The sequence below is a fragment of the Phycodurus eques genome, chromosome 9, assembly GCF_024500275.1.
Source record: "Phycodurus eques isolate BA_2022a chromosome 9, UOR_Pequ_1.1, whole genome shotgun sequence".
In the NCBI taxonomy this organism is placed as follows: Eukaryota; Metazoa; Chordata; class Actinopteri; order Syngnathiformes; family Syngnathidae; genus Phycodurus; species Phycodurus eques.
Window position 1 is genome coordinate 17,053,899 of NC_084533.1, and position 15,278 is coordinate 17,069,176.

General features: G+C 42.8%; 1 protein-coding gene across 5 annotated transcripts in view; it reads right to left on the reverse strand.

The window, feature by feature from the left end:
• ebf1a (EBF transcription factor 1a) overlaps positions 1–15,278 on the reverse strand; it is a 71,018-nt gene that overhangs the window by 10,769 nt on the left and 44,971 nt on the right. For all 5 annotated transcript variants that reach the window (XM_061685912.1, XM_061685910.1, XM_061685909.1 and 2 more), the window contains exons 11-13: positions 9,621–9,709; positions 5,501–5,566; positions 3,615–3,777 (exon numbers count right to left, since the gene is read on the reverse strand). In XM_061685912.1, coding sequence (XP_061541896.1) covers positions 3,615–3,777; positions 5,501–5,566; positions 9,621–9,709 — 318 coding nt within the window. The remainder of the gene's footprint in view (positions 1–3,614; positions 3,778–5,500; positions 5,567–9,620; positions 9,710–15,278) is intronic.

The following is a 15,278-nucleotide window of genomic DNA, read 5'->3' on the forward strand; positions in this document are numbered from 1 at the left end:
AAGAGGAAAAGGTAGAAGGGAATAGAAGAGAGAAAAGATGTTAAGGGTATAAAAGAAGAGAGACAAAAATAAAAATCCATGCAATGCTGCCACTGAGAGATATGCATGACACCGAAGAGGCAGACGTCACTTCGATCAAATACACTGAGTGGCAGATAGTGTTAGACATCACACATTTCAAATAAGAACAACTGTATTGTGTAATTGACTATCAGGAGGAAATAGAGGGGGAATAAAGATGTTGTCCCAAGTTACGTTCATCTTAATGTTCCTTGAATTAAAATAGGTGTTGGTATGGTACTGCGTGAAAGCCTTTTTTTTAATTCCTCAACTATGCAATGTCAAAAACAGGCATACAGTTGAATTCATTTGTGTCTGTGAGCGCTATGGCATGTGTTTGCTTTTTGTGACACTAATCCGAATGACTAACCCACCTCAACAAGAAGGGTTACAAAGGCATGAGAAGGAAAGATACCCATTTTTAAGTTATGCAAAGTAAGCGGACTCACATTCAAAGCAGTAGTCTCCAGTGCTTCATGTCAAAATTAAGATGATGATGATGATTATTATTATTATTATTATTTGTATTATTATTATTATTATTATTATTTGGCGCTGATGGTGTCGTAGTGGGCGTCACAGTAGGCGACTGGTTAGAGCGTCTGCCTCACAGTTCTGAGGACCGGGGTTCAATTCCTGGCCCCGCCTGTGTGGAGTTTGCATATTCTCCCAGTGCCTGCGTGGGTTTTCTCCGGGCACTCCGGTTTCCTCCCACATCCCAAAAACATGCATTAATTGAAGACTCTAAATTGCCCGTAGGTGTGAATGTGAGTGTGAATGGGTGTTTGTTTATGTGTGCCCTGCGATTGGCTGGCAACCAGTTCAGGGTGTATCCTGCCTCCTGCCCGATGATAGCTGGGATTGGCTCCAGCACTCCTGCGACCCTTGTGAGGATAAGCGGCTCAGAAAATGGATGGATGGATGTTGTCTTGGTGCATTCGCCTGACATTGGCACAGGCAGCGTGGGTTCAATTCCCACTCAGTGACAGTGTGAAGGTGAGTGTTTATATGTGCCCTGTGAGTGACTGGTGACCAGTTCAGGGTTTAGTCCGCCTTTCGCCCGAAGTCAGCTGGGATAGGCTCCAGCGACCCTGAACAGGATAAGCGGTATTGATAATGGATGGATGTGGATTATGCCTATTCGGGGTTCAGCATTTGCAAATTTACCTGTTCCCAGATTTTTTTGGGGAAACCTATTCACCATGTTTTGCAGGAAAACAATGCCAATTTGTGATTTTATGTAACCTAGCAAAAAATTCTTCATAATGTATGATATTCATTGTATTGTAGCATCTTTAAATGAGACCATGAATGGTTACTGACGGCCATAGCCATACCAAAAAAAAAAATCGAGTTGTCCTCTCAACAAAACTGCAGTGGAAGTCACAGGGTTGTCGTGTTCAGCGGAATTCCCGCTACGCACATGCTCACTCGACTCACTGACTAGAGCTGACTAGAGCATCCAATAACAAATCTTAGAGTAGCCGTATTGGGCTTGTGATTAACAGTCAGCGGGAGTGGATAGATAAGATGGCGTCGCCCGTGTCTGCTGCAGCTGCTTTGACTCACGATAGTTTCACCAAACTAGGACTAAACACAGCATCAAAACCGATGGAGTCTGTAACAACAGCTCAGCGGAACACTGCTAAAACTATCTGTCATCACCAGTTCATACTGTCACTACATGGATTCATCAGTCTCCTACTAACTGCTAAATTGGTCGAAGCCAGCCGCTTACAAAGCAGCGGACATTCCCCTCAGCAAAGCGTAAGCATCATCAATGTACAGTAACTCTTGTGCTTACCTGTGCATTCAAATGTTACTTTTTTGACGCCACACTGCAACGCTACAGTAATTCTTTGTCATTATCATGAGAATTGTGGATGTGTACATAGAAGTATTGTGGAATGTCAATGCCTAGCTGTAAGATGTTTACGGTACAGTACTGTATTTTTTATTTTTAAGGGTACAACAATGTAAGTGTTTGAAATCCTGCTTAAGTGTTTTAGGATCAAAATGTGGTATATTTATGATTGAAAACTATTAATATAGGCAGTTACAATAACCTTTAGGGGAGATTCAATTATTCACGGAAATTTGCAATCAATTGTATATTTACAGTGTTTAATGTCTTTTTAAACTCGTGTGAGGTGAAAAAGTAACTCACCATCACTGTATGCCTTAATTTGTGTAATAGTGTTTAATTAATATCTTGTCACTTGTCTGGCCACTACGAAGGAAATAAAAACAATACCCATTATAAACATTTTTGTTTACCGTGGCTATAATTTGACCCTGGAACAGATTATATTTCTATTTCCATTGTTTCTCTATTAGACGAATGAATTCAAACTTCAATATTGGAAGTTCCACTCTAACAGTTTGAACCCTTTCCTGGATCTAAAAGGCAATTTTTGTACCCTTGACACTTAACAGCTGGGGAACATGCTTCCCCAGCTGTTAAGTGTCAAGGGTACAAAATCCTTACATTTTTAGGGTACAACCCCATGGCACCTCAAAAGGTACAATGGTGCACTTTTGCTGAGTGTATGCAGCCATAATACTCCATGACACTAAGTATGAAGAGGACAAATTGCGGTGGGATACATACATCACTCTATACCACTCTACAGCTCTATAGATGGATAATGGCCATGGCGATATAAGCCAAAAGAAATGTTCGAATGGCATATGGGACTGAGAAGGCAATGAACAGATCGGACAAGGAAGAGCAATAAAAGAGTGATCCAAGTAGTAAAACAAGAGGCTTCTAACCTAACTGGCTCTTCTCCAAACCCCCCCCCCCCAAAAAAAAAAACTAAAAAACATATACACAGTATATATTGATAAGGCAATTCATACTAAGAACTTGTGTGGCTCCCCTCGAAGATGTGAATTCTGATTTTTATTCTCAATGGGCTGTAGGTGACAGTGGAAAACATAGAGGACTATGCATGTACATCCCAGTACTAAATGCTGACACAGCAGAAAAAAAACACTTGGAATTGATCACTAGTGTACTCTTTGCAATAGTGGCTGCACTTTAACCATCAAAGTACCCTCTTCTATTAGCATGTATTGTGGTAGTAAATAAACCACAAGCCAAGAGACTTTTGTTTTCCTCATACAAGGAAGATATTTTGAGATGAAGCTCATTGCAAGTACTGAGAAACATCCAGTGGCTGATCCATTCACCTGATTTTCTCTCCTTTCCTAGATACATGTGATGAATCACCCTTGACTGCACCCACATCTCTCTCTGTCAGACAAGGGCCGACCCCAGTCTAATATACACACCCCTAGGACCCACTCATATTTCTCCATCGTGCCTCATCCGTGACTCTCTAGTTCTCCATTCTTTACAATCTTTCAGTCTTTCTTGCCTCATCTACACCTTTCCTTTTTCTTGTCACTTCCACTGCTCGCTTCCTTGTTCCCCTATTTTTCTTCAAATATCTGAAATTTCTCACGTGTTAATCATATCACACTTCACTTGGCAATTAGATGATGAAATTATGACAATCCTTTACCCGATCTTTGTTATCTTTACTCACCCTGATTGGCTGTTTGAGCCACTTCCGACCCAGAGAAGGAGTTTACGGCCATCATGCCTGCATGGACAGATCCACTGCCGAGGCTGGCTAGCTGGTTGTGCCCTCGTGGCACAGTCGTATAGAGGGCCTCTGCGATGTCTGCCGCTCGTTTTAGGATCATTTCCTGTCATTCAGAGAGGGTCAGAAGAAAAGTCAAGTTGTGTCTTCTTTTGCCCTCTCTATTCCTCCTCTATTGAGTTATCCAAGCTGGCGACACTCTTTAGAACTTAAGCGGATAAAACTCACAAATCCTTCCATAATACTGTACCCGTGTACCCTTATGAGGGGACATTATAATTTGGCTTTTGTATCTCAGAAACAGAGAAATCGAAGCATCTTTTAGAGCAGAAGGTGCTACAAATGAAAGGCTCTAAGGGTTGTTATTTTGTCCATCCATCCATCCATCTTCTTTACCGCTTATCCTCACTAGGGTCACGGGCTGTTGGAACCTATCCCAGCTATCTTTTGTCAACCATATTATTTGTATTTTATGACATTTTAACATTGAATTATGTTATAAACCAGAGATGGGCAACTTAAATGATGGAGAGGGCCAAATTTTTTTTGTCAGTGCTACTAGGGCCCCACACAGGCGCACTTCCCAACCAGATGTATGACAAAAATGCCATTATAATTTGTTTTTATTGAACCAATCAGAGTATCTTAACATATTGCATCTATAAAAGCTGCACTCTTCAACAACAAAGGGTTTGAAGTCAACAACAAAATTGCCACATATTGTGATTCTTTTTGTTTTCTTCATAAAAATTACCATTCAAAGATGGCACAAAACTCCTGAACAACAAACCAACATTAACTGCAAGAACTCATTTTGTGCACTTTTTTCACCAAACTCAACTAACTCAAAGATTTTAATATTATACTATGTCGCTGCATGTCACTCAAACTCCCCAAATGTTCTCTATTGATGGCACATGCTTTGGCATTTACAAAAAAGTAAACCTCATGAAAATCTGTTGAGAAATTAGAAAATTACCACTTAATTTCAATGTCATTGCCTTTGATGGGAATGTCGCCCATACCAACATGGCCGCCATGTTGGCACGTCGTTTCGCCGTGCTGCTACAGCACGCTAGCGTATCTAGTCTTCTTTTCATATCTGTGGTCATAACAGATGCTTGTCCACCGTACACGTTTTCAACGCCATTAACGGCTTTAAATATTTAGATGTTTTTGGAGGACACACAGGACACGCAAGTCCTCATTAAATTTAAACAAACTGTAAGTGATTATTGTGAAAAAATTAAATAGCTATTTTCGTACTTTTGTTGACACCGGCCGATAGATCGGTCGCTCTTCTGTTCCCAGCATGCACTGCGGCATGTAATGCTGAACTTTCCCCCTAATAATGACCTTAATCATTCTCATTTAAATGTGTTTATGTTATCCATAGTTCGTTGAATGTTTGTCTTAATTAGTTGTCGGGCTCAATTCATGTTGTTAACATTAACATAACCTTTTTTTTTTCCACTTTTAATGATGTTGAAAAGTGAGATACTGTAGGTAAAGTGAATCTGTGACATGACTCACCTCTGCATTGTGGCTTCATCATTCAATTCAAGGCTTTATTGTTTACTGCTATTAATAGCCAAACTGTTTAAAATTGTATGGCAGATACAAATGCTAAAAACAAACAAACAAACAAACAAAAAAGAACAAACAAAACATTCTGGTTATGGTTTCATGGAGGCTACGTGGTTATATTTATATTTCTAATACAAAGTTTGGTTTTGGTCTCTCTCAGAGGTCCAAACAATATATATCCCAAACAAGAGCATAGTAGGGAGATAGGACATAGATGACATGTTGAAGTTTGTGTGCGCTACCTGGTTGTTGTGAGGCATCCCGTACAAGGCCTCAACCAGGTCTGCCGCCCTCTTTAAGATTACCTCCTACAATCAGGAAAAAAAAAAGAGGATGGAGATTGATCATGAGTGTGGCAGCTCAAGGAGTTCAGTCACTTTCATTGCATTTCACTAGTAGTATTATGCTGCGAATGCAGAACAGAAGCTGCACGACAGGAAGATGGCGGTGAGAGCAGGCGAGAGGAAGAGAAATGGGTCTGTCCGTGCACTTTGTTACTGGCTGGGCAGTTTGGGAGTGCATAGGGAAGATACTGTTAGCTATGAATAAAACATGAGCCTGTATCTCTTTATCGGTCAAGCATCTTTTGAATCTTCTCCCTCCATCCTGCTGGATCATGTATCTCCTGCTCTTGATCACATATCAATCTAACTTAGCACAACATATCACCAGGCTAACAACGATACAACTCCCCTCTTAGCAGGGACACACCTGTCTCCTGACCCTTATTGACCCTGATAATGTTCCACATGAATACTCAAACAACCACTTTGTGTGATAAATGTAGTTGCAGAGCGGACTGGATTGGAATTTCCCATATCAAACATTTATTCTTGTATAGTGTTGCTGGTCTTTGTGCTCATTTTCTATCACTTACCCTCCTTTTATCCTTTCTGTTCTTTTCACTCGTTTAGTCTATGTGTGTCTCAAGGCAGTCTTTATAGGTGCGTGTATGTGTGTGATGTAGACACCTTCAACCCTACAAAACCCTTTTTAAAAGTTAATGTGCCGGGGCCAGGATATATGCTGGAGGCACGACAACCAGAAAATTGCAGCCCCCTTCCCTCCATTGCTCCCTCATTTCTTTCTCTCCCTCATTCTTTCCCACTAATACACACATACACACACACAAACACACACACACGCTGTGCGTTATACCCTCCTCAGTGTATCCCTCGCTGTGAACAAGCCCTGGAGCATGTGTGCTCTCTGTTCCATGACACACCGCCTTTCAATCAGACCTCATATCACACACACACAGAGACACACCCACACACACACACAAACACACACACACACAAACTCACACCCACACTCACACACATGCGGAGGCTGTCGAGCACGCCCAAGACATGACGGGAGGGTCAGCAAAGCAATAAAGATTGTAGAGCGCTGTCCGAGGTGCTAAATTCACTCAATAATGGGAGCGCTGCCTCTGTGTTAACCTCTCATTACTAGCACTATCTGGGGGAGTGTGGAGGGAAGGTGGGGGGCGGAGACAGGAAAAGAGGGGGACCAGAGAGGAGGCCCGCTCGGTGTGATTGAGAAATGTAGAGGCCCGAGTGAAGTAAGTGGTTCTTTAGTATGTATGCGTCGTTCCTCGCCTACTTCTCGCTACTTTTCCTCCGTGCCAGATGCCTCCTAGGGATTCCTGGATAGGTAAATGGATGGATGGGGGGAGGAAGAGAGGAAGTGGGAGGGGAAATGAGGGACGAGTGAAGCATTATGGCTCCAACAGATCCCCACCTCGAGAAGGACAGTGTTCATCGAAGACGTGTGAGATGCTGCACTCTATGAAAATGTGGCTCAGGGTCCTTCATCCTTTCTGCTCATGTTTTTGAGGGGTTGAGAAATTGGACCAATATAAAAGCATGCACTCCGGCGTCCTCCCACATTAAAAAAACATGCACGTTTGGTTAATTGAAGACTAAGTTGTAAATTGTAAATTGGTGTGAGTGGTTGTTTGTCTGTTCCTGTCAGGTCCAACTGACAATGCCCGCTTGCATGTTGCTGTTTTTGACATTTAGTTCGTCTTTTTTTCAATTTTGAGGAAAAGTTAAATTCTTGGTAAATTAATTTTCTTAGCCACTTAGCCTGTTCAGGGTGGCGGGGAGCTGGAGCCTGTACCATTTGACTTCAGGCAAAAGGTGGGCTACACCCTGGACTCGTCTCCAGTCAATAAAGAAAGCTTGGTAAAGTCCCTGCCTTTTTTATTTTCTGCACTTATTAACATCGGTCTTCACTGTAGACTATGTAGACTTTGTAAAATTCCCCTGACTATATGTGCTCTGCGATTGGTTGGCGTCCAGTCTACAGTGTACCCTGCCTCTTGCCCATAGTCGGCTGGAAAAGCCTCTCGTACACCTGCGACCCTAATGAGGATAAGTGGTATGAAAAATGGAGCGATGGATGATAGCAATGGCACTGCTGGTGGCTTTTATGTTCTTTCTTTGCCAAAATTTTACAAATTCAAAATCTTACTAGGTGAGCAGGAGTATATAAATTCTAGAGTCCATAAGCGTTGGCAGGTGACTACAAGCAACTATTTAACATGTTGTATGTGCTTGATTAATAATTTGTCGAATTTTCTTCATTAACTGTTTTTTTTTTTATTATTTCTGTGTAAGTGAATGTAGAAAATATTTTTTTTTTGAGTGAAGTAGGATTTTTTTACATGAAAAAAGGGAAATTTTAGGGGGGTGTGGACAACCTGGCCACACATACAGTACAACATCAATCTTCTCTTCACTCATCTATTTCATGTCTCATCTTCTTCTTTCTCTTTCCCATTTGTTCTATTAATCACTCTTTCATGGTCCAGTGCCCCGTCTACTTATCGGTCTCTCGTTAGCAAAGGGATCTGTCCAGAAGCTAAACGCGATTAGGCAGCGCTCCAGAGTCATTCTGATAAACAGATAAATGTGGTTAGCGCCGTGCTGCCTGCCTTCCCCTGCTGCTGTAAGGAGAGACCATTTCCTGGGCGCACGGTATCTTCCCGTAAAGTCAGGCCCGCGGAGACGTCAACAGGAAGGGGAACCTGATCCAGAACAGAGTCTGGCCTCGTCTGGCAGGACGGTCACTCATTAGCCGGCCCCAGATCCCCTCCTCTGCACCACAACCTGAGCTATAAGCACCACGCGGTACGCCTGTGATCCAGCTTCCAGCACTCCCTGCTTACATACTGCCGGACTATTAGCGACAGTACAGTGCAGCTGGATGCTGGATCATCATCACAGCATATGGAGACAAAGCAGGCATTTCCAGGGTTCATTAAGAATCTCCTCACTAAAGGTGCCTCAGGGAAAACATTGTTCCTAATTTAAAAATTGTGCGTAAAAAAAGGCAGCGAAAAGGCTTGGCTTGCACTGAATGGGCGCAAAAAAGTTGGCAGTGTTTGCCCCTCTAATGATTGAGGCCAACTGTTGAGAGGAGTGTGGTCAACAAACTGTTATTACCTAATAAAGGCACAAATCAATAGAGCTGAAATGAACAACTGGGCCTGCTAGCGACTGCTGTTCATTTAGAGGAGAAGGAGACACCACAGAGCGAGGGAAGAAAAGGAGGTGAAAGAAGAGAGATGTATGGGGTTAAAGACATCACCAGGACAAGTCCTGTGTCCACCAGACATGACACACAACCAGGACAAGTGATTTCTTTATCGTCCTTCTACATCCACCTGGGCTCTCCATCTCCACCTCACACTGACGTTCGCTGTGTGTATGTGTGTGTGGGTGCTGCTGCTGAGATGTGTGCATGTGCATGCTGCTCTGTGAAAGTGTGTGTGTTGGAAGTAATAAAGTCCACCCGGGGTTGACTTCGATCCACTGACCCAGCAGGAGGTAAGACTGGACAGCTATGATGGATCACCTAACCTCCTTCTGCCTCTCCCTCTCTCCCTCTCTCTCTCTCTCTCTCTCTCTCTCTCTCTCTCTCTCTCTCTCTCTCTCTCTCTCTCCGTGTCCCTCTCTCTCTTTTCTCAACCTTCTTCTCCCGTTACCCCCCTTTTCCTCCCACATCACTCCCCCTTTGCCAATCTAAACGACCTTATGCACAGTGCGAGCATGAATAGAGCTGCTTGTGCATTTTCAGTGAAAAATAAACTGCAGAAAATGACCATGAGCGTGTAATAAAATGTTAATGTTCACACTGCAAAGTGTCTCAGTGTCCAGGGAATACAGTCATTTGTCTGTATGTGAGGTCATGCTGCCCTTGTGGCATGTATATCCATATGCCATATGACACTGTAGACGACGTAAATACATCTCGGTATCAGTGTTACCAAGATAAATTGCTGTGCAATAATTGCATGTGGCAGAACGACATGAGCATGGACAAATGAGAGGAGTTGTGGATGCACGGTACCTTGGGTAATCTCTCCTGGTCTCCAGGGTGTCTGGGGATGACCTTCTGTAACCTCTGGAAGCCATAGTCTATAGTCGGTTCGTTCAGCGCTGAGCACAAACGAGAAAAGACAGATGGGAAATTCAAATGTTTGATTCTTAGTAATGAAAACACTTTCGTGCTATGATATGAAGAAGATGAATGAGTGATTCACTTCTGCTTTAGAAATGACTGAATTAAGCAGGAGTGTGCATGAATATTGCAACATTTAGCCTAAACATGTAGAAAATGTGGGTGTTCTGTTTGTCTGGTATGCCTTTGTTTGCTTGTGATGTAATGAATCTCTTTGTCGCCCGCTTTGGTACTTAATAAAAAGCCAGGATAGAGTGGATTTTTGAGCATGTATGCGTGTAAATGTGTGTTTGAGCGTGTGTGTCCTGTGGTCTTGTGTTGATCAACGACTAATATAAGCAATTACAGAGCCAGGTTCCAATATAACAAAGGCTTGATCGCTCCGGGGAGTTAAAGCTAAATATACACACATGCATGCCCGCGCACACACACACACACACACACACGTGCATACACACACATATACAGCGGACACAGAGAGAGTCAAATCATGCAGACAGCAGGGAGAACGCACTCTCTCTGTATGCTGTGGTCGTGCTACTGTAATTGAATATGAGATGAATATTTCAACATTTGAATAAATACAATGAAGATCTGAGGCTTACAGTACAAACACTTCAGAGGAGGATCGTTGGATAAATGCTCTCGCCATATAATTAATTCCGAATATACTCTCTTGTTCCCCTTTCTACGCCACCACCCCCCCAGGTTGCCCGGGGAGTCAGTGTACATGCATGGGTAATGGTCTTGACTAGTTCACTCTCATGGCTTCTGCAAAGAGCTTTGTACAAGTGTGGACATAAAGGAGACCTACATACAGTGCTTAACAAAGAATTTGACCACCACACTATGTAAGGTTTATTCCACAGCTTTCCTAACCTAACAGCATTGCTAATTACCAGCATCACTGTTTGTTTCTTTTGTGGTTAACACGTTGGTATCCAGAAGCTTTTTAACCAATATGTTCATGCTACGATATAATAATTATTTACTAATCATGTTTCAAATGTATTATTTTCAACCAAACTGAAAAAACTATCATTCAGCATATTTCTTGACTAAGATGTCAAAGTAGTTATTTACTGGCATTGCAGAACATAAAATTTAGTTTTGCTGGTTGAATGTTACATGTGATTTATTTTCTGACTTCTCATGGAAGCTGGCTAAATTGTAGGTCTAAAAAGATGACTTCAGTTTTAAATTACAGTTCAAAATGGTAAAATAAATGTTGGATTTTAAAGAGTTCGCATTAAAGCAATCCATGATGCCGCATGGTCTCGGAGACAAATGGGTGGTGTGGTCTGATAAATCTGCTAGTTACGACTGTATATGTGAGGGATTGCCCTTATGTGTTTGCGTCGTCCGTCTGTCTCCCCTGTGGGTCACAGCTTGGACGTTTCCTGGGGGCCGATGCCCTGCTCGCCTCACATCTGAGCAGCCAGGCTGACTAGGCGGCCCCTAGAAAAGAGGCCCCCAGAGGCTATGAGCACAAGCTGTCCTGCCGGACCGCTAGTGGCTTTAGCAGAGCTCCTCCCTGAATAGCTCACTTAAACAGAGAAGCCAGAAACAAAGCAAAGCTCAGGGATAGGGGATGCTCTGTTTTAACAGCTCACATTCATTTAGACATTTTAGATCTCCCAATGGAAACTTCTAGGTTGACAAACATAAATGAAAGTGAGGGGAGGTAACAGGCTGTGGAATTATATTTTTTGGGAAAAGAAAGTAACTGCAGTGGAAACACGGAGGTCAAACACAATCCGTTCTGCGACACTTGATCTCCAATTTGATTTAAAAACTTTCCCATAAGTGAAATTGAATTGAACCCTTTCCAAAGTCAAACTATCGGCCTCATGAAAAAAACACCATTAACTGTACAGGCAATGTTTAAAGGAAAATGTGTGTAAAACATGCAAACTCCACACAGGCGGGGCCGGGGATGGAACCCCGATCCTCAGAACTGTGAGGCTGACGCTCTAACCAGTCATCCACCGTGCCACCCTAAGGTTTTAAGCAATTCTTTTTTTTTCTCTCTAATGACACATATTACAGGAGCTTGTCCACTGATAAGCTCACTCAGAGCAGCGAGATGATCACATGCTAAAACTTGAGTGGGAATTGTGTCTAAGGACAATTATTTGACAATAGTTTCCCATTCCAGGACCCTCTAAAGCACAGGTGTTAAACTCAAGGCCCAGGGGCTAGATCCGGCCCGCCACATCATTTTATGTGGCCCGCGAAATCAAATCGTGTGTTAACTTACATGATTCTTGCTACCTTTTACAGTTATTTGTACAATAGTTGAACAAACTCTTATCCTATTTCTGATTTCAAAACTAGTTATCCATCCATTTGTTTTGTATATGTAATAATATGATGAGGCGATTCAATATTTATATGGTTTCCCAATCATAACACCCCTCTGAGGAAAACCGTATCTACAATGTGGCCTGCGACAAAAAATAGTTTGACACACCTGCTCTGAAGTCTTAAGAGGAAGGATTTGATTTCAATTAGGCCTATGGGATCAGGAAATTGTTCTTTAAAAAATCCTAGCCTTTGTCTGAATGGCTTTTGTTGTTCTTGGTGATTAGTTTATTATATGTTTTCCCACAATGTGCCAGATGAGTCTCAAATAAACACGAGCAAAATAAAAATAAAAATCCAAAATGTACAGAGACAGCCCTTATAAATAAAGAGACAATCTTAGTAATTGAGAGATGAAGTCACATGCTCTGCTTGTTTTCAAAGACCATAAAACAGAAGAGGAGTATATGTGTGGGGCAATGTGCAGCATGCACTACCTGGCGGTGTCTCTTTGGGGAGTTTAGATTAATTTTTTATAACTCCCATTTCACACTGGGAATTAACACTGGAGGAAAACAACTGGAGTACAATTGGTGAGTGTCAGCATGCAGGTCCACTCCGGGATTCACAGCACACTCTCCTGTACAGGTGTATTTATAATCTTTAGCTGTCGTGCTCCAGAAGAGCAAATGAAAGCCAGTAAAACATAAATGCCATAAATAAATGAATAGATGAGCAACAGCCCCTGGACTGGAGGGATTCACCTAGCAATCAGCCACATCAGATCAGATCAATGCTCATGGAAATTTCATGAAGCTTAGAATCTACACCGCTTCATATTTCACTATAATAATCCACAGAGCCGCAGGAGGAGTGGGTCTGGGGCGGGGGCGAGCGGGTGAGATCAAGAAGGGAGGAAGACAGAGGTGGGATGGAGAGGTAGAGGTATGTGCTTGAGGGGAAGAGAAAATGGGTGGGAGTGGGGGGGGGGGGGGGTGGTCAGTGGTTGGGAGTTTCAGGAGGTGGAGTCCTATAATTGAGAGGTCAGATCGTTGGTTGTTACCGAGAGTGGAGGAGGAAAAGATGGAGGAGAGGAGGGGAAAGTACAGTGTCCACTCGTCCTGTGTCATAATGTGTGTGTGTGCAGCCAGGTGAGCGTGTACTTGCAAGGTTAGGTAATTGGCTCTGAGGCTGGGTGTTAGCACCTTCTCAAGCCCGCAGACAGTGGGTTAGGAGCTGATCAAATCACAACCCTGTGTCTCTCTGTCTTTCTCCCTCTCAACTCATTCGTATCCCCCCACTTGCAACCCACCCCCACTCCCTTCTACAGTCTCCAGTGCTCAGGTGTGATCTCATAAGCGCTGCTTGGCGATCGATGCCGCCAGTGGCAGGGGGTTCAATAGCCCTGAATTACGGCTTCATTTCTCCCCCCCTACACACAAATGAGAGCTGCCCCCCTCACCCACCACTACACACACACACACACACAACTCCCACTACTCGCAATCCAGATCAATACTCTACAATCTAATTTTTATCCATTTTTCCATAAACCCAGAGATTGCGTTTATTTGGAGAATCCGACAAGCTAAATAAAGCATTGCTTGAAAATGTCAGGGAGACTAATGCATGGCTGGAAATTCATACAGAGAAAACAGATGAGTAGAGCTTTTTTGCTCTTAAAGCAAGGGAGAAGGAGGGGGAGGAGAATGGAGTGGAGGAGTGCTAAAAGATTCTACAAATCAATTGAGGTGTGGAAGCTACTACAACCTAAGCTCTAATTATCTGTTGCAAAAAAAAAAATAGCGCATGTCGACAGTTAACAATACCTGACAGCATGGATCCTCAGTGGGAGAATGCAAATTCTGGAAGTATGGATGAAAAGTATGCGCTTGAATTAAGACACAACAAAACACAGGGAATCATTTCCCTCGGTGTGCGCTGCTCATTTCAGCGGGGTATAAAACAACCTACATTCCAAATTCATTTACATCATCATCATGGAACAGATGCCTGTGTAATAAGAACTGAGCATGCTAAAGAGGGAAGACAAGCCACATGGTGCAGAAAATTAATCTCAATCTCAAATAGAGGTGTGAATTTCCTTGCAGTTAAGATGGGGTAAATCTGAATGTGCGCTGCTATATCAGCTGGCCCTCTGTCTCCAGATGGAGACCAGCCGTTTTAATCAACAGCAGGCCTCCACCCAAGCTCAATAAAAGATAGCATTCACAAATAGGAGCAAGACAAGTAATTGATCTCCTCATGCTTGCACCCCACTTTTATTGCCAGATGACTACATGCTGCAGTCGAGTGATGGGGATGTGTGCGAATGTGCTCGTTGTATCGAATGTGCATATGAATGAGGAGTATATCTGAGTCTGTGTTTGGATAGAAAGGTAGGAAGTGCATTTCCACTCTCATTATGTTCACTTTTGCACAGGCATTATTGATGGATGCCTGCATTGACACCTGCACTATCTAATGAAATGCAATACAAGAGCTGTATCAAAGATTCTGCCACAACAAAGATAATAATGCTCAGTTTTAATTGACATTGACGGAGAGGTAATAGCAATATGTTTAATAATGCAGGTGTGGTTTGCAGTGGTGTAAAACTGCACTCACTTAAACTCAGAGCGCTTTCCCACATTTTGGTTAAGGCATACATGGAATTTTGATGTAGAACAATTCTACACCACTACACGCACACACACAAGGTCCTGAGCACTCTGGTTTTCGCCCAGGATATCCCTGTACTTGGCCACATGCATCTTTCCTTCGATTGCAACCAGTCGTCCTGTCCCTGCAGCTGAAAAACACACCCACAGCATGATGCTGCCACAGCCGTGCTTCACTGTTGGGACTGTATTGGACAGGTGATAACCAGTGCCTGGTTTTCGCCACACATACCGCTTAGAATTAAGGCCAAATGGCTGCAATATAACAAAGAGGGACACATTTAAGGGTGTCTGAAAACTTTCCGTACCCACTGTATATACACAGTATTCATCCATCCATTTTTTTTTTATACCACATATCCTGTTCAGAGACACGGGCAGCTGCAGCCGATCGCAGCTGACACCAGTCAATCACATGGCATAATTATACAGTATATAATAATCTCAATTGTTATTATCATTGTAAGGCACAATTTTCAATTGGATTAACTCTCATATTTGCATGTGTACAACTGCGAGACGGCGGGTCTACGGAAGTAAATGCGGCCCCTCAGAGAGGTCT